At 41.8% G+C, this 19,857-nt stretch overlaps 1 protein-coding gene across 3 annotated transcripts; it reads left to right on the top strand.

The window, feature by feature from the left end:
• The first annotated feature begins 975 nt into the window (after positions 1-975).
• On the top strand, positions 976-18,740 carry RNASEH2B (ribonuclease H2 subunit B). Of its 3 annotated transcripts, none has more exons than XM_053380831.1 (11): positions 976-1,081; positions 3,826-3,897; positions 5,995-6,102; positions 6,518-6,594; positions 7,245-7,359; positions 8,453-8,517; positions 10,050-10,155; positions 11,306-11,387; positions 12,717-12,759; positions 13,619-13,699; positions 15,165-15,576. In XM_053380831.1, exons 1-11 carry the CDS (start codon positions 1,000-1,002, stop codon positions 15,270-15,272), a joined length of 939 nt encoding a protein of 312 aa, XP_053236806.1. In that variant the 5' UTR covers positions 976-999; the 3' UTR covers positions 15,273-15,576. The 3 variants fall into 3 exon arrangements, with proteins under 3 accessions (XP_053236806.1, XP_053236805.1, XP_053236807.1); XM_053380830.1 differs by having other exon boundaries at positions 7,242-7,359; XM_053380832.1 differs by lacking the exons at positions 13,619-13,699; positions 15,165-15,576 and adding an exon at positions 17,057-18,740 and having other exon boundaries at positions 7,242-7,359.
• The last annotated feature ends 1,117 nt before the right edge of the window (positions 18,741-19,857 follow it).

The raw sequence follows: 19,857 nt of genomic DNA, 5'->3' as shown, positions 1-19,857 counted from the left end.
TGAGATAGCCTGGTTCCTTAGATGCCAGGATCTTAGCTTGCATAGCTCAGTCGGTAGAGCATAAGACTCTCGAGTTTGTGGGTTTGAGCCCCACGTCGGGTGAAAAGGAGGTTGGACTAGATGACCCTCGTGGTCCCTTCTCTGTCTCACACACCCTGACAAAGTTAGCTGCTGCCTACCCATAGGGAACAATGTGTAAAGTTCCAAATTTTACAAAGTGAAACAGTATAAAGTTCGCCTGGCGCCTTCATTATACACCTTTAGGCGCCAGGCAAAAACGTTCCTTTTTAACCAGGTCTTTGGTTGATTTGATTGACATTCTATGCCCTTTTAAAACCTGGTTCCTTTTTGGGGGGGAGGTGTTATTGGGTTGTTGTTTTTATTTTGATTATATATATAGTGGTTTTATATTTTGATTTTGTTCTGTGAACCGCCCTGAGACCTCCGGCTATTGCGTGGTATACAAATTTAATCAGTCAGTCAGTCAATCAATCAATCAATCAATCAATACCCAGCCTGGTCACTGAAAGATCTCCAAGTGACTTACAGAATATATAAAAATATACACACTGCTGGTGCCCTGCTTCTTGCACCCCCCCATGCCAAACGACTTGTTTCAATTATCCAAAAGAAGTGACTTCAAAAATGATAACATTATCCAAAACATAAAAGTAAAATATTATCAGAAATTTAGAAAATATAACAAAAACAGGGCTCCCCCCCCCCCGGGGGAACTCAACCGGCACCTTTAGTGTAACAGCTTCATGGGCGTGTACCAGCACCGTTTTTCTTTCCTAGAAGAAAAAAAGCACCGACCCAAAAACTAAAATGTATAAAACTTGTCTTTGTGCGTGGACGCCAAGCGAAGAAGTCTAGCGAGGGCATTCCCATGCGACGACCCGCCAGCTGGCCCGCATGTGCACCTCTTTTAGTTTTTGTATGTCTAGGGTTATAGCGAGGGGAGGGGCGGGGGCGGGTCCGCGGCGAGCAGAAGGCAACATGCCGGCTGGGAGGCAGCGGGTCTTGGAAGCCTCCGCGGGGAACGGAGGCGGCGGCGGCCAATGGGTGATCGTTGCGCCAGGTAAAGAACTCCTTGCAAAGAGGCGCGGGGAGAGGGCTGCTGCAGCTGTGAAAGGATGGGCTCTTTTCTGGGGTGGGGGTGGAATCTTTTCATTTGAATGAATGGATCTTCCCTCCCTTGTCCTGAAGTTAAGTTGCCCTCTTGGGGTAACGCGTGTCTGTGCGCGCGCGGGTATGTATGTATGTGTGTATCCCCCTAAAGGCATTTCTGGAGGATCTGATCAGTGCCATAAGGAACAGAAAACATCTCGGCGAGAATTCGCAGAAACGAAACTGGAAGTCACTTCCTGGAGCACTTGGTGCTTTTTTTTTAAAAAGGGGAGGTGGTGGAGCCTGCTAGCAAGATAAAAAAAATATGATCGCTTTTTAAAATGAGTTGTGGCCGATAAAGGCCTCGATCCAAAGAGCTGCTCTGACCAGTTACACGTGTCCAAGGGGGTCTGGACTTGTTTTCCTCAATTTACTGCTGTGCTAAGTTGGGACAGCTACAATATGGCCCCAGAGGATTTGCTGTTTAGAGCTGGTTTGTGTTTGTGTTTGTGTGTGTGTGTGTGTGTGTGTGGAAAGAGCATAAATATATATACTAAGGGCATCCCTTGGGAGAAAAGCAATGACAAACCTAGACAGCATCTTAAAAAGCAGAGACCTCACCTTGCCAACAAAGGTCCATATAGTTAAAGCTATGGTTTTCCCAGTAGTGATGTATGGAAGTGAAAGCTGGACCATAAAGAAGGCTGATCGCCGAAGAATTGATGCTTTTGAATTATGGTGCTGGAGGAGACTCTTAAGAGTCTCATGGACTGCAAGAAGATCAAACCTCTCCATTCTTAAGGAAATCAGCCCTGAGTGCTCACTGGAAGGACAGATCCTGAAGCTGAGGCTCCAAGACTTTAGCCACCTCATGAGAAGAGAAGACTCCCTGGAAAAGACCCTGATGTTGGGAAAGATTGAGGGCACAAGACGAAGGGGACGACAGAGGACGAGATGGTTGGACAGTGTTCTCGAAGCTACCAGCATGAGTTTGACCAAACTGTGGGAGGCAGTGGAAGACAGGAGTGCCTGGCGTGCTCTGGTCCATGGGGTCACGAAGAGTCGGACACGACTAAACGACTAAACAACAACAAGGGCATCCCTAAGGTCTTGCTCTAGCATCTCATTGGATCACAGCCATAATCATACCGGTTTGTCATTCTGTGGCAGTCGCAGTCATGAGCGGGAATTCATGGTAAAGCTAGTTCTTTGAATGCAAGGGTGGAGACCACTATTAAAATGCTGAAGAATTTGAACTGACTTCTGTGACATGCAGACATTGCAGATTTTTTTAAAAACAGGGGGTTTGCCAATATTTGCAATGGGTGGAGAAGATAGGGCAGAGAGGGCATTCTCACAGTTGTGCCCTTCTCTCTGGCACACACATGCACGTGCATGCATGTCAACTTGTGTGTGTGTGTGAGTGTGCACACACACACACAAAACCATCTCACACAAAGTGTGGGAGGATGAGACACAGGAAGCAAGCGTTTCCTCTTTCTGCCTTTCCCCTATCACTCAAGTCTCCGTGTCCTCCTGATCTTCTTCTCAATCTGACCTCTTTCTCCTCCATTTCATCTGCCTCTGAGATGGGATTCTGACCATGTACACATGGCCTGGTGTAGCCAGGATTTATTTTCGGTGTGGGGCAGGCTTTATGTTGGGGGGGGGGACAGAACCAAGTTATCTGCAATGCAATTGGTCAGTTAGTTAAGTATTTTTATTTATTTACTTGATTGGGAGGGCAGCTGCCCTCCTGGCTACGCCCATGAGTCTTTAACATATCAAACTGCAGGAGTGAGAGCCTGCCAGTTAAGATTGTTATCCCATGTGGCAAAACAAACACTCAAATCCCCACAAGGAAAGATCTAGCACACCAGTGAAAGATGTTGTGGTCCAACATGTTTCCTGTTGGTGTGAAGTTTCTTTTATGTCAGGTGACATTCAAGCCCACGCAGTATTTTACCACATCACAGCTCTTATTGCTATGTTTTGTTGCGTGTGTAGACTAGGCCTACAACTGTGGGGAATGAGGGCTGCTCCCCTGTCTTGCTTTTTGCCTCTTCTCTCTTCATCTTGGCTGTTGCTGTGATTTGCACTGCTCTCTCTTTTCTCCTCCTTTCTTCTGCTTTGTCTTCCAGCTTCAGAAAGCATGGAGAGAGCAATGGCTCTGCCTGGCTGTGTTTTCAGGTGAAATTAGGATGAGTAGCATGAAATGTTGTGGCAGCTCAGACATACTCTCTCCCTGCCTATGAGTGATGATGATGTTGACTTGGTGAATCTGAGTGCACAGCTTCTAGATTGCAACCCTGTTTAATAGAAGTCTGTACAATGGTACCTCGGGTTACATACGCTTCAGGTTACAGACTCCGCTAACCCAGAAATATTACCTCAGGTTAAGAACTTTGCTTCAGGATGAGAACAGAAATCGTGCTCCGGCGGTGCGGCAGCAGCGGGAGGCCCCATTAGCTAAAGTGGTGCTTCAGGTTAAGAACAGTTTCAGGTTAAGTACGGACCTCCGGAACAAATTAAGTACTTAACCTGAGGTACCACTGTATTCAGAAGATAGGGGCTCACCTGATCTCCTGGGGGCAATTCTTACTCTTCACAGGTAACGAGGGAAGCCTCAACCATATTTACAGTAATAGTAGTTAGATGTGAATATTTATAAATATATGAAGGGTATATCTCACTTTGGAATTTAACTTTTTTCAGAATCTGCTACTAATCTGCCAAAGAAGCCGGGCTCTGAGCCTTTATTTACAAAACTGCGTAATCCAAGTACAGGCAAGTCTGAAATTGTAATTCTTCCCTTACCTTCAAATTTGAATTACAGTCATACCTTGGTTCTGGAACACCTTGTGACTCGAATGTTTTGGCTCCCAAACACCGCAAACCTGGAAGTGAGTATTCCGGTTTGTGAACATTTTTTGGAAGCCGAACGTCCAGCGTGGCTTCCGCAGCTTCCGATTGAGTGCAGGAAGCTCCTGCAGCCAATTGGAAGCTGCGCCTTGGTTTTTGAATGTTTTCTGAAGAAGAATGGACTTCTGGAACAGATTCCATTCGAGAACCAAGGTACCACTGTATTTCCTTTGTAGGCTGAAGCTTTAAAAGGACGTGTTAAAAAAGAATAGGGCTTTTGGTCTATTCAGTAAATGTTTTCTGTAAGATTATGTCTGTATGTTTCTGTATGTTGTGAATTGTGTTTTACTGTAAAATACATGGGTTTGGGGGGCTGAGTTAAGCTGCCAGCTGTTCCTCTGTCCCAGAGCTAATAAAACAATGGCTACATCCAAGGCATATTGTTGTTGACATCCGTCTGTCTCGAGAGACAATGGAGTGTGCCGCTGGGGGTGAATTAAAACCACTGTGTTAGCAGCACCACAAGCCTGGGCAATGTGTATGGAAGTCCTGGGCTGCCCAGATCCATGTCAGATTTCTTTGAAATTAATTCCCAAGGGTCAAAAGGACTGGGATATGTTGATCTCACATGATATCTGTAATAGACTTAGTTCAGACATCATGCCAAACTATAGTTAATACAGGGACACAGGTGGCGCTGTGGGTTAAACCACAGGCTAGGGCTTGTCGATCAGAAGGTCGTCAGTTCGAATCTCCATGATGGGGTGAGTGCCCCGTTGCTTGTTCCCTGCTTCTGCCAACCTAGCAGTTCGAAAGCACATCAAAGTGCAAGTAGACAAATAGGTACCGCTCCAGCGTAAACGGCGTTTCCGTGCGCTTCTCTGATTTGCCAGAAGCAGCTTAGTCATGCTGGCCACATGACCTGGAAGCTGTATGCCGGCTCCCTGGGCCAATAAAGCGAGATGAGCACTGCAACCCCAGAGTCATCCGCGACTGGACCTAATGTTCAGGGGTCCCTTTACCTTTTATAGTTAATACTATGGTTTTGTAAATCTACTTCAGGTCATGATTTCCAGTTTTGCTTTGCTAGCTGACTGCAAACCATGGTTTACCAGTTTATACACAATGCTTACATTCAGATGGAACACGTTAAGCAAATTTAGCTTGTGTCCTGCCCACCTAGCAGTTCGAAAGCACATCAAAGTGCAAGTAGATAAATAGGTACCGCTCTGGCGTGAAGGTAAACGGCATTTCCGTGTGCTGCTCTGGTTTCGGTGTTCCGTTGTGCCAGAAGCAGCTTAGTCATGCTGGCCACATGACCCGGAAGCTGTCTGCGGACAAACGCCAGCTCCCTCAGCCTATAGAGCGAGATGAGCACCGCAACCCCAGAGTCGTCCGCAACTGGACTTAACGGTCAGGGGTACCTTTACCTTTATGAGCTGCCTGCTTGTGCACGCAGCTTGAGCCTTCCTTCCCTCTTCCTTTCCTGGAGCAAGGAAACAAACCACAGAGTTGGCTGGCTTGACATTCTGTCCAAACCAGTGTTTGTGTTCCAACTCCCCGCCCTGAAACAAACCACAGTCGGGGAGCCAAAGCTTATTGCTTCTCTCAACAGTTAGCATTACATCCAGATGTCATCCCTGCCAAACGATAGTTAAGCTTCCTAAACCATGGGTTGGCACAGGAGTTGTCAACCATTTTGGACCCATGGGCACATTTGCAAACCAGGGAAACAATGGTGACCCCCCCACTTCACCCATTCATGAACAGCAGCCAATTGTTAGCTACAATATAATGCTTCTTTGCAGTCTAAGGGTACTCTGTGGGTACCTGGGATACTCTGTGGGTGCATGAGTTGGCAATCCTTAGTTTCAGTGTGATGCTTAAACTTTTCTATTTGTCTGAGTTTCTTTTGCATATAGTCCAGCATTCTCCTGAGAGTTTACTTTCCTCCTTTGATTGGGGGTGCCTATTGGCAGCTTCAGAAATCCGAAACCAATATCTGTGTCGTCGTTTTAACAGGACAAGCAGCCCTTTACTTGTTCGGAAGTGATGGCCGTCAGGTGTTTGAAGTGAAAGCTTTTCATGAAGAATACCGGTCGTGGTTTATAGGCGAAGCTGTTCAACATGGTGAGCAGTGTCCTCTTTCTCCATTTGCAACCTGATCTTCAAGCAGTGATTCCTCATGATTTTAGGCATACACAGATTCCTGAGCTACTGCGGCTTAGTTTATCCTCATTTACATGTAACGACCTGGGCGAAGCTTTATGCTTCCATTGCCCTCAATTCAGATCTGTATAAGAATATACACAGGAACATAGGAAGCTGTCTTATACCAAGTCAGGCCTCCTAGCTCAAAATTGTCTACATGGATCTGCTCCTGGATAAAGAAATACATTTGAGCACCCAAAATCAAATATAACAATATTTTATTTGTGGTATAGAACCTATTTCTTTATTCAGGGGAAGATGGTCTTTATCAAGGGAAATTACTATTATAATTATTTATCTATTGTCATGATGATGCTTTTTTATATACTTTTAGATGGACGGCTATTATTTGCTACACCAGTGGATCCCTTATTTCTGTTGTTGTTTTACCTTACCAAGGCAGAGAAAGAGGTAGGTAACTAGAAATTTTTAAGGATGACATTATATTGCTTTTCTCCAAAAACAACTGTAAATTAATGCTCTAAAGTAGGTAGGTGTTCAAGTGCTGTAGTCAGTAGACTCCACTACATATTATAATGTATTTGGGTACTACCTGGTTAGGTTGGCATGGCTGTCACTTAAAATTATTAAATTATGTAGAAAACAACCCCTGTAGGGCTTCAAGCCAAACTGGAACATGTATTGTGAGGAAGAAAGATTGGCTATTCCAGAGTTCTGTCCGTAAATCTTTCTAGTGAAAGAGAGAGTACAAAATCTTGTTGCCTTTTGGTCTGCTAATTCTGTTGGTGCATTTTCACTTGCAGAACTTGTATTTATCCTTGACAACAAAGAGTCACTAGGAGTTTAAAATACTGATTCTTTTAAAAAAGCTTTATTTAAACACCCTTCATTAAAGAATTCTGTTGCCTTTTTCATCAGTCCGAAATAACTGTTAATGCTTCGATGTTCTTTAATTTTTTAGCAGCTTTTGGTAGTACCTGTCAGCCATCCATCTCTAGCTGAAATTACCTGGCCATAAAAAAAAATATATTTCTGGCAAAATATTTTAGAATCACTTTGATCCATTCACCATTTTGATTTATCTTCCCTTTTTCCAGCAGGGAAAGTTTCAGCCTTTGGATCAGTTCCTGGTAGACGAAGAGTTCTCTTCCTGTGCAGTGTTGCTAAATTGCAAGAACGTTTCTCAATCTGTTCACCACCTAGTAGATGAAAAAGGTACAAGGTCTGACAAATAAATTGAGCAAGCAGCATTTGATACAGGTTTTACAGTCCTTTGTCAGTTCATGCTGTTAGGACAGTGAAGGTTTGTCACAGTCAGCTTTCACAAGCCATACATGCAGAAATAACTCCGAGTGAACCATGTCAAACTATAGAGGGTCTGTATGACAGAGGCCACTGAACACAGAGTATTCATACTTTCACAACAGTTTCTGCAATCGTGAGTGCCAGGAATGTAAGCTGAAACTCTAAGCGTGTTCAACATGCCCAAGTTGTAGAGGGAGGGACTGTAGCTTAATTAGTAGTAGAATACATTTTTTGCATGCACATGGTCCCCGGTTCAGTCCCTGACATCTGTAGGTAAGACTGGAAGAGAGCCCTCTCTGAAACACAGGAGAGCCCTGCCAGTTAATGAGCAAAATAGACCAATGTTTATAAGGTTGTGTGTGTGTGTTTCCCTGGTAACCTTGGGTGTGTAATATATATATATATATGTGTGTGTGTGTGTGTGTATGTACAGTGCTTTTTTTCTGGGGGTACACAGGAGTACGCATACCCTTAAACATTTTGTGAATCTAACGGGAGAAGAAACTAAAAATAATAATAAAAAAAGCTTCTTCTCTAGCACGGTGAATCATCAGTTCCATTGCTACCTCTGATGACGGCCTCATTTCCTGGCATGGTGTTTCCAGAATCTCAGATGGAAGTGAGCATTTAATGTGTGAAGTAGGAGTTGGAATCTAGCACAGTGATTGGTCGGTTTCGTTGTATTTACTGTATTTATTTACCCCGATTTGGTTTATAAAATGGTGATTTTCTTGAGTCAAAATGAGAGTACCCGTAAACATTTTTTTAAAGAAAAAAAAGCACTGTATATGTATATGTGTGTTTATAAATGTGTTCACTGGTAACCTGGTGTGTGTGTGTGTGTATAAAAAATGTGTTCACTGGTAACCTTGTACGGATGCTGAAATAGCATATCTAATGCAATGTCTTATTTCATGTCAGAGCGGTATATAAATTCAACAAATAAATAAATAAATGTCATGAAAGTACAAACCTAAATACGAAGTGACTCTTTTTGTCTCAGAAATAGGTGGCAGAAAATTTTATAAATACAGCGAGGAGAAAACACTGAAGTGGCTGAAGAAGAAGGTATCTTTATGTTAAAAGAGTTTCTTTTCTATTGTGATGAATTCTGAATATTACATGTTGCCTTGTACAAAAGCAAGGGACCATAGTTAAAACTGAAAACGTGTAACAGTGCTATAAGGATGCAGCCGATTTCTAAGGACCTTCCTCTTCTTTACCTGCACTATTGGATGCCTTAGTTACACCAGTCCGGAAGGAACCTTACCAGTAAGCGTCCCATGTTCCTATATAATTTCTGGGACGGATTAGATATCAGTAGTTGTCAGTAATTTCCTGCAGATTATCCCAAACTCCACCTCCACCCGCCTCCACTTTGTGACTGGCTCAACCCTTGGGCAGCCATTTTGTGACTGGTGGACTTCCATAATTTAAGCCAACTCATGTGGAACCATGGGGGTGCAAACTTTTGAGATCTGCTGATTTACTTAAGTACAGAAGGCATTGAGATTGTCATAATATATAACAATGAAATACAGTGGTACCTCGGGCTACAAACACCTTGGGTTACAAACACTTTGGGTTACAGACTCCGCTAACCCAAAAGTAGTACCTCAGGTTAAGAACTTTACCTCAGGATGAGAACAGAAATCACACAGCGGCGGCGGGAGACCCCATTAGCTAAAGTACCTCAGGTTAAGAATGGTTTCAGGTTAAGAACGGATCTCCGGAACAAATTAAGTTCGTAACCAGAGGTACCACTGTACTAAAATTGCTGCTTTACTGCTGTTTCTGCCTCTGGTGGGTGTGTATTCCTCCTTCCAATTTGTAAAGTACGTACATGTGCTCTCATGCGGCACTCGATTCAGCACTTAGAAAATATGACGCCCCTGAACTAAGTTTCACATTTGCTTTGCATAGTTACTTGTCTGAAAATAAAAGGGGGGCATTCAGATGTAATGCAGGACTTTCCCTCTCCCCTCCCCTGTCTCTTCACATTTTCTGTGAGCAGCATAAGCTGCATTCCACTTACTCATAGACTCATAGTTGGAAGGGATCCAAGGGTCATCTAGTCCAACCCCCTGCAATGCAGGAATCTTAGCTAAAACATCCCTGACAGACAGCCATCCAATCTCTGCTTAAAATCCCCACTTTTTCTGCTGTAGTTATGCTAGCTTAGTTGTGATCGCTCTCCAAATGGAATACCTCAGTAGCCTTTGCTGGCCGCAGTAGGGAAAAAGTTTGGTTAGGAAACCTTTTTAAAAGTGTATCAATAATTTGCTAAGTTTGTAGCTATTGTAACAGTAAATTGTATGCCGTAAATGCAGTCCTCTGTGATTTTCTCCTGAGCAGTTACATTTTACACGAACGGAAATGTCTCAGGAGTGCCACTTTTTTCTTGCACAATTCTCATTCATCCCACCAAAAGGGGGTTTATTTGGGCAACCGTAGAAGATTGTGACCCATGTCAGTGTGGTAGCAGCTACAAACGTGTGCTAGATTTCAGTTCGTAGGTTCAGGGTTTGGCTTTGGTGGTACATTGCATGTACGCGCAACGGCAGCGATGATAAGCCCTTCTGTTTTGCGGCTTTTGTCAGGTCGACCAGACTGTCAAAGTGTTAAAAGACAATGACATACCTGTGGGTGGAAAGGTGCAGTCTGCTACATTTATCAGCGGCAAACGGAACACGGATGCCACTGAAGGTAAGGGGATTTAGGTCCCAAGTGAAATATAAAACATTTATGCTGGTAAGATTTGTACAGTACTTAATTTGTTCGCATACATGATTTTCTCTTGCAGTACAGTGGTACCTCGGGTTACATACGCTTCAGGTAACAGACTCCGCTAACCCAGAAATAGTGCTTCAGGTTAAGAACTTTGCTTCAGGATGAGAACAGAAATTGTTCTCCGGCGCAGCAGCAGCGGGAGGCCCCATTAGCTAAAGTGGTGCTTCAGGTTAAGAACAGTTTCAGGTTAAGAACGGACTTCCGGAACGAATTAAGTACTTAACCCGAGGTACCACTGTATTTAAATTTTCCTTACTGTAACAACTGCCATATGACATCAGCTTGTGTGTTGCACTTTCCCTCCTTCACTTAGTTGCTTTTCCAGGCATTCTTTTCAGTTTCTCTGTGGTGTTTTTATAGTCATCAGGCCACTCCTGCTAAACACTATGACAGTGGCCACAATGCACCCATCTCCCTCCCCAAAACTAGTTGATGTTCCCAGCACTGCTATCCTTTTGAGGCAAAACAGATAATAGTTGCTACATAACTTTATAGCCAGTTTTATGCCTTCAGGAGTATTCAGTTGGAAAGAGAAGAGAGGGTCAGACAGGGAGGGTCAGACCCATCTGGTTGCCTGGGCTTATGAAACCAATAGGGAACATTTGCATGGCCATCTGTGTGGTTATCCATACCTTTCCAATTTTATTTTTCCCCAAGACACAACCAATACAAAGCTGACAACCACTGCTGCATTTGAATTATGAGTGACAGTCGGGACGTAAGTACTGCTGGCATGCTGCAAGCTGTCTATAGCATTCGGTGTCTGCTCTTTGCAAGTATTGATTCCGTTTAGGGCAGGTGTGAGAAGCCTTTGGCCCTCCCAACTGTTGCTGGACTGCAACTCCCGTCAGCCCTAACCATTGGCCATGCTTGCTGAGAGTCAGCGGTTCCCCACATCTGGTTTAGGCCAAAGGGTGTGTGAGATGCACTGATGGGAACACCATGAAACTAAAGGTGCGGATCACTCATCACAGATGGAAGTGGTAAACTTGGGGCAGTGTTAATTAGGAGACTGAGCATTCTAAAGGAGAGATGTTTTATAGCATTTATTTTGTTTTTCTTTCAGAGGACTATATTCGCTATGCTCATGGTTTAATTACTGAATATATTTCTGAAGAGCTGAGTACCGCACTAGCTCAGTATTTGAGGTGAGTATACAAGCTTTATGTTGTAAGGGATAACTTTGATGACAATGACTGATTCCCTCCCATGTTTTAGCTCTTTATATACAGTGGTACCTCGGGTTACATACTCTTCAGGTTACAGACTCCGCTAAACCAGAAATAGTGCTTCAGGTTAAGAACTTTGCTTCAGGATGAGAACAGAAATCGTGCTCCGGCGGTGCGGCAGCAGCAGGAGGCCCCATTAGCTAAAGTGGTGCTTCAGGTTAAGAACATTTTCAGGTTAAGAACGGACCTCCAGAACGAATTAAGTACTTAACCCGAGGTACCACTGTATTAGGTGGAAAGGATCCATCTGTGTCTGCAATTTTCAGCCAGTTAATTTGGAACCCGGGGGCTCAAACCTTGAGAATCACTGTTTTAGTTAAGTACAGAAGGCATTGAGACTGTCAGAAAATATTATAATGAAATACTGAAATTGCTGCTTTACTGCTGTTTCTGCCTTTGGTGGGTGTGTTTTTCTCTTTCTAATTTGTAAAGTACGTACACATGCACTTGATTCAGCACTTAGAAAATATGACGCCTGTGACTAAGTTTAACATTTGCTTTGCCTAGTTACTTGTCTGAAGATGAAAGGGGAGGCTCAGGGGCCAATGTGGCCCTCCAGGTCTTATCCCAGGCCACACAGCCTTTCAAGACACACTCCTTTCTTACACCCCCACTAGATTATTTTTTGTACATATTACATTTTCTCCTAATGCTGTTTTTATGTTTTTTAGTCTTCCTGCCCACTGCTTACATCATTTGATTATTCGGTTGCATCTGAAGTAATATTTGTTGTCATTTGGCTTTGGCATTTTTGTTTCAGAACTGACACACAGGGAATACAACTTTGAAATAAAAGTAGAATTCTTTTTTTTTTTTTTGTGGTGCATGGCTGTTCTAGCCCAGAAGTTTTTATTAAAGTTTTCACAATGCAATCAAATTATATCTAGAACAAATGAAGTCAGAGAGAGAGAGGGAGAGAGAGAGAGAGAGAGAGAGAGAGAGACAGCAAAAGCAAAGAAAGGAAGGCAAAAGAAGAAAGAAAAGAGAGGATTGAAGATTAGGGTAAAACTCGAATACAGGGCTATATATATATATTCCAGTTTTACCTTAATCTTCAATGCAAAAAGTGAGTATCCCCAGCTCCCACCTGGAAAGTTTTCCCCTTTCCCCAGGCTCCCACCCTGATAAAAACCCACTCTTGCTTGTCTCCCACACAAATACTTCAAAATAAATAGATAAAATATTCTAGCTTGATAGTTCTAAAATTTGACTTCCTTAACCTCTTTTCTTTTTTGTTTTGCTTTCCAGGCTCCCACAGATTGCAAGTCCTCCAGCGGAGCCAGCATCTAAGGTAATGAATATTTAGATACTGCTGGATACATATCGTTTTCATGCAGTTATGCCCTGCGTTCCTTCCATCACGGAACTTGAGGGCAGTTTGCATGGGGTTTTCAGGCAGATCCCTGTTCAGGCATTGGCCAGACTCAGGTGAGCTTAGCCTCAGCGAGGTGGTTGCATCGTGAGCCTTCAGACCATGGTCTGGAACCCTGGAGATGGTGAAAAAGAAATGCTGTTCCAGAGCAATCCTTAGAGGAGAGGAAGTCAAGTCTTGAAATACTTCTTTTCCCATTGATAACAAACTCCCCACCCCCATTGATAACTGGGCTTTTTTAAAGCATCGAGCTGAAAGCATGAAACAGTGTCACAGTGTTCAGCAAGATGTAAGAAGAATGTGCAATTATTTTTAATCACAGACATTTTAACCACCAATCAAATGAGGAAGTCCTTTCAAATTGACTGGTACATAGAGTATATGTTGGCAATGAAGTGCTACAATTATGCCTATGGTTTTCAAAGCAGGAGTTATACAGATGCATGCAGGATAAGAAAATACACTTGTGTCTTTTGTATTAATGTCCTTGGCCTTTCACTTCCCCAGGTCCATACTACTTCCACTTTTCAGATCTCTGCTTCCTCTGCTCATAGTCTTCTTCCTTTATCCAACCATTCTCACTCAGCATTTTTCCCACCTCTGCTTGCATGTTCTGCAATCGGCTTACCCACTTAATCTAGAGGACAGGCGATACTGCTTTGGATGACTTTATCACCATTGCTCACATTAAGCCTGAACGTTTTTTGTTTATGCTGAAGATCAGTGTATGCAATACACTGTGATTTTTATGGAGCAAATCCTCACTCTAACATTGCAGAAAAGGAAATTATCAGATGCCCCCGTGGAAGCAGAAGAGGATTACACCAAGTTTAATACTAGTGATCTGAAAAGCAAAAAGGTGAGTTGTATATCGCTTTTCCGACTAGCTTTTTGACTAGCAGCCTCATTTTCTTGTAGGATGCTCCTTTACTCAGGAGAAAGTAGAATGCATATTCTAAACATGTACAGTGCATTCTATCCAGTGCTATTTTTCCAGAAAAAGGGGTGCCAGAACTCACCATGAACACTTTCCTCATTCTCTTACAATGGCAATGGCATCCACCTGAGAGGTGCCAGAATTGAGTTCCAGGAAGTTCTGGCTGAAAAAAACCCCTAATTCTATATGTGAGGAAAAAACCCATTAAGTTTTAGAATAGTATATTCTAACTAGTTCAAGAAATGGTGAAAATATTGGTGGCAGGAATTTAAAAGGCTTTCATGGCTATCTAGGACTAAAGAACTAGTAAAGCTTTTAATAAATCTGCTACAACAGTATCCTGGAATGTTGAATCCATTCCCTGAGTTCCTCCACCCACAGTGGGCCACTTTAAGCAAGGGGTGTGAGAGAGAGGCTCCGCCCATCTGTCAGTCACCTGACATCACTATGACATCAGGTGACCCATTTTTCCTTCATAGCACAGCTTGAGGCCAAGCCTTGCTATAAAGGAAAAGCAAAGTCCTGCTTTCAGCAGAGGTCAGTTGCTCTATGGAGTTCCCATTGGGGAAGTCCACAGCACTGCTGATTCCATTGTTGGTGACAGCAAGCCTCCCTAGTTAAGGAACAATTTTCTAACATATTCACCCCAAGCAGTTAGGATGTTTGTGACATCAAGACTTAGGGCTGGAGTGTAGCTTACAGGTGACACTCTTAGCTTAGTAAAAAGGAACTCGAGAATCACACACAGTACAAAATTTTGGGGCAGGCATAGTACAGTATTTAAGATGTGGAAAGAGCTGAGTAGTCTGCATAATTCAGTTCAGTTTACTCATGAAAGATGTTGGAAAACCTGAGAAACACAGAGTTTCAAGATGAAGAATTTCAAGCAGCAACAGTAGTCTAATTTTACTTCTTCATTTAACATTTTTTTAAAAAAATATACCATCCTTTATCACAAGATCTCAGGGCGGTTCACTGTATGTGTGGATGTGCATTAAAGTTGTGTATATTAATCTTTGTTTTTACTGTAGCATTTCTGGGATAAAAAACCATGCATTTAACTTCAGTGTATTCCCAGCATGATCAGAATTCTGGTGTCTGATGTTTTCATTAATGTTTGTGCCGTCTAACTGATAAAACATCCCACCTATCTAAATGTGAAGAAATGTTGTTCGGATCAGGCCGAATGTCACCTTTTTATATTAGCCAGATCTGCAAACCATGTGATTACATTTATCCAATTATCCCCCAGATAAAATATTTAGGCACAATGGTGTGAAGGGATATACAAAAGCTAAAGGGTATGTGTGGTTTCTGTTTGATAGGCATGTGACGTAGCATGGAAACTGTACTTTAGTCTAACTTTTTCCTCTGTTCTTATTTCCAGGCAAACAGTAAGATGTCAGCTGCTCAAAAGGCCCTGGCAAAAGTTGACAAGAGTGGCATGAAAACAATGTCTTCTTTCTTTAGTTCAAAAACTAAAACAACAAAATGAGACTTTTGATACAGTAATTATTTTTGTATAGGCCAGCTTCTTTCTCACTTCTTTCCTCCCCCCCCCCCCAAGTTTTCAGATATCCCTTTACTTAAAGTTAGGGCTCAAAAGTAGAAACAGTACTGTGAAAGTTAATATTGTGTAAAACAAAGTCAGGATAGCCTATTGTAGTTCCCACTGGGAAAACTCATTTTGGTAACTTATCATATCAGCCAATATGCTTGTTTATTTAGCACTGTTAAGCTACAAAGTGCACATTGCAATGTAATGTAATGAGGTAAAATAAATTCATTTCTGAAACAGATATTTCTTGTTTCTTGTCTTTTTAATGGATGTGGATTAGGGAAATGCCAATTGTTTCCTCCTTTTTTAAAAAAACCTGAACTGGGTCCCCCCCCAAATGGTTTTTGTTGAATTTTAGAATATTAACAAATACAAAGAGAGGAAAAATAAGTTTCTTGGGCATACAAAAACTAAAGAAAATAAGAGTCTTTAGGATATAAGAGCACATTTTTAAAAATCACTTTTCAGTTTTAAGAATTAATGATATACTAATACTAGACAAATTCTAATACACTTTGCTATTAACATGGCAGCATTTTGCTTATTACATTAGTGAGCTGGATTTTTTGTTAGCTGTTATGCTTCAGTGTATGGTTAATCTCAGTTTCTCAAGAAAAGTGATGTGATACGTGATTAAACGTGTTTTCTCCATGTTGTGAGTGATCCTTGCTTCAAGAATATCAGTGATTCTTTCTGTGCAATAAGGACAATTTAAAGGGACATCGTTTTAGAGAGTCTGCTGATTTAAACATAAAAGTTTATTAAAGAGAGTTGGACGCTTATTGGAAGAAAGTCTCATATACAGTTACACAAGCTGAGGTTGGAGACATCTCCTAATTAGAATGGAAAAGTAGCTCTCAGCAGGACTACAAGTTGGCCAAATAATTTTCCATATAGTGACAGTGGATCACATCCAATGTTGCTGTTCTGGTAAAACAGCTTGTGCAACCGAACTTTCCTCTCCCCTATAGCTCCTCCCTCCATCAGTGCATCTTCAAAATCTGTCCCAGCGAGTTAAAGAACCCCCCAGAGCAGTTTTTTTCCTGCCAATGTAAAATAGCACACATTTTGTGTGGGAGTAAATTTATCAGGAAAGATGGGTGTGGGTGTGTATACACTCACACACCGTATTCTTCTGTGTATAAGACTAGGTTTCCCCCCTTAAAAATAATGTTAAAATTAGGGGGCGCCTTATACACGACGCCATCTCGCCCGATTTTCTTAAATCTGAGTCCCCCAAAATAGGCGGTGTCTTATACATGGGGGCGTCTTATAGACGGAAAAGTACGGTGTGTGTGTGTTAAAACAGAAGCCAGTAACAATGTTGTTAAATTGACTGTTCATTCAAACAGAGGAACACCGATACAGTCGTCATGAATCCATTTTCAGCAGAGCCCCTTGTTTACTAAAAGGTGGCATTTTTGTGTGTGTGTGTTTTAGGTTATTTTTAAAAATTGCGCCAAATGTACCAAAATACTTATGGGAAAAGAGAGCAGTTTGCTGTTTGAAACTGACTTAGAAATACAATGTTACAAAAAAATGTAAAATGGTGCCTAAAAGCAATAAAATCCAGTAGCAATAAAAGAAAATAAAACAGTAAAAAGTATTTTAAAAAATATTGTTAAACTGACTGAACTGTCAAAATCAAAGTGTTACAAATACATTCATTGACAAATCATCTGGGTAATAATATTTATAGATGTGCTTTTTTCTTTCACTAGATGTCTGCCCGTCACCAGAGGAAGAGATGAAGGGAATGAAAGGAAATGTGGATGCCTTGTTTTAATGTGGAACATTCCTAAAGCCATTTTAAAGAAATGCAAATTGTATTGTTAGAGACTGTTATCCAGGTGAGATTTGTTGGTAGAGCTGGAATTCAATGAGGTCAATTTCCCTTCTGGTATGTGGTTGGGATCTCTCGCTTGAAGTTCTAGATTTTGATCTAGTACAATTATTCCTTGTCCTTTGAGCAGTTCTGGCTTGGTGCACCTTGTCTGCTTACTGCTGTCTGCTTCCAGCAAATGTATTGAGGGGCTTGTCCACATGTGAGCATTATTTATCTGTTAATCCACTTTTTCCCATCCAAATCAACTTGGAGTATTCCACACTTGTGCATACTTGAATTTGTTTCTGAGGAGAAACCACAATCTTTCGCATTCATACTGGTAGGAGTTTCCTTTTCTGTTTGAACCTGTCTTCTCATTTGTTATTATGCCAATTAAGTAACAACAGGGAACGCGCACAGATAGCTGTGCACCTTGGGTTTTTTATTTATTTGGAAAATCTGCATAAGAAGTGTGCAGTAGGCATAGCCAGGCAATTGTAAATTTGCTTGTGCAGTTTTCTGGTCTCAGCAAACCTGATGGTTCAGAATTATACACACACAAAGGAGGAGAGGCTAATGCTAGTGCCATTTCCTTGTGCAGTTTTCTGGTTTTGTGCAAATCTGAGGGATCAAAAGGATAAAAATATCCTCCTTTCAGGAATGTACCAGAAATAGTTACAAGAAAAGAAATGAAAAGACTGAGGAAGCAGTGGGGTGGAAGGGGGTTAGCCAAAAGTGACAATTGATCCACCCACCCCAAACTACCAAAACAAATTATTTGTGACCCTGAATGGAGCGGTTTGGAGTCGAATTTCCAGCGATTTACCAATCAAGATTTGTATTATTTGAGGGTAAAGTTCTGGTACAACACAAATTACGTGTGAACGCAAACCTACGGCAAACTCTGGCGTGGGAAAGCTCTAGATAATACTGTTTAATCTTATTAAGGGCATATATAGGTAATTTATTTTCCTTTCTGAAAAAGCACAACATCTAACCCTTGTGCCTATGGGAGGAAAGGTAACTGAAGGACCACTTGCTCCCAAATAAACTTGCCTGTATGTTTCTGCCTTCAAAATAGAGGCAGATGACAACAAGAGACAGTGCTTTTTCTGTGGTGGTTCCCTGGTTGGGGGAAACTCAGAGATACTTGGCTTGTGCCTGCTTCACTAACTTCCTGAACTTTGAAAGGTTGATATATTATTACTGTTTCTTGCACTACTTGTACTACTGTTCTGATGGCTGGGTGTGTGCTTTTCTTCTTTATTTTTAGCAATTTAATGTTAAAGTTTTTTGTGTGGTCTTTTTACTTTTTTATTGGGTTTCTGCCATGGAAACTTCTGTTGAAAGTTGATATGTCAATTTTTAAAAGTAGTTTAATGAACCAGGGACTATGCAAAGAACCCTTTACCCTGGATTATTCCCTTCACAATAAAGATGCACTTTTCCCCACACATGATTCCTATTTTCCCTTAAGGCAGGTGTTTTGTCGTGGCGATACTGCACTTTCCCCTCAAATCACATTATTATTTGTTTGAGGAAATGGAATTTTTAGAAGCTGTGTGCTGTTCCTCTACCCGGTGTACCTTATTTAGAAGAAAGTACAAACCGTAAAACTTCCCATTGTCCTCCACCAGGTCATCTTGTTTAAATGTATGTCTGGTTAATTTTTCTTCAGTTTTTTGGAAGCTATGTCCTGGCTCTGTTTGATAGGACACCTCTATCATCCTAGGCACGTTTATACAGAATTATGTCTTGTGTTCAAGAGGGTTTACTCCTTAGAATGGATTTCAGGCCTAGTATTCTTGGGATATCAGGCACCAAAAAGTGTCTTGTGCAAATTAAAGTCAAAATGTAAGTGAGATGTGCTTTGACAGACCATGGAGAGAATTGCACAGCACATCTTTCCAGTTACAGAGTGGCGTTTGTGTCGTGCAATTCTACTCAATATTGATCCAGAGCAGATTCCAATGTATAATTAGCAGAGTAAAAATTAAAACACATTGCAGGATTCCCCCAAAAATAGACCAGAGACAATTATATTTCATCCAGCTGAGCTTTACGGCTACTGAAGGCAAATGAGCATAATGGTCACAAATCCAATACATTCAGGATTGGCACTGTCCATAAGAAATCCAGTTGCAGCAGACCTAACTTAAACTTACAATTACTTATAATGAATCTAAACCTTACCACTAAGCATACTATGTACAGAACACCACACCAGAAGGAAAAGAGATAGAAATCGAAGGAGTACGGCTCCTCCTGAAATTTACCTCAGGAAATGGGAAACACCACAGCTTCTTACCAGCTTACCCACCTGCCTAACACCCCAGGAACACCTGGCACAGTCATGGCATTAAATAAACAGTGTCAATTGCTGACAGTTTGCTCTAAGAACTCGATAAGCTACGTGTCTCATCGTTCATTGAGCACCAGCAGAAGTGGTAAATCTTATTTCAGAAAGTGCCAGGAGCTGGTAATTGGGTCTATGCTGATTCTAAACAAGGGCTTTTGGGAAGGAAAGGTATTGGGCATACTGAATCACAAGAAAGGTGGGAGAGAGATTTTTAGTCTCTAGTGCCACCTGAAAGGCGAGCTAGTGCACTGCCTGTTGCCCTTTGCTGATTATTAATGGCAGCTTCCCTAAGGAAGCCTGAAGAGAAAGTTGTCCATGTGGCATTAAGCCCTTTGTAG

This window comes from Podarcis raffonei, chromosome 3, assembly GCF_027172205.1.
Source record: "Podarcis raffonei isolate rPodRaf1 chromosome 3, rPodRaf1.pri, whole genome shotgun sequence".
Classification (NCBI taxonomy): domain Eukaryota; kingdom Metazoa; phylum Chordata; class Lepidosauria; order Squamata; family Lacertidae; genus Podarcis; species Podarcis raffonei.
This window is presented reverse-complemented; position numbering and strand designations above follow the sequence as displayed.

Excerpts from the sequence above, each read along its gene's own strand:
- RNASEH2B (XM_053380830.1), top strand. The coding sequence starts at position 1,000 with ATGCCGGCTGGGAGGCAGCGGGTCTTGGAAGCCTCCGCGGGGAACGGA. Across the intron at positions 7,360-8,452 it reads CCACCTAGTAGATGAAAAAG|AAATAGGTGGCAGAAAATTT; the intron begins GTACAAGGTCTG and ends TTTTTGTCTCAG. Across the intron at positions 13,700-15,164 it reads GTGATCTGAAAAGCAAAAAG|GCAAACAGTAAGATGTCAGC; the intron begins GTGAGTTGTATA and ends TCTTATTTCCAG.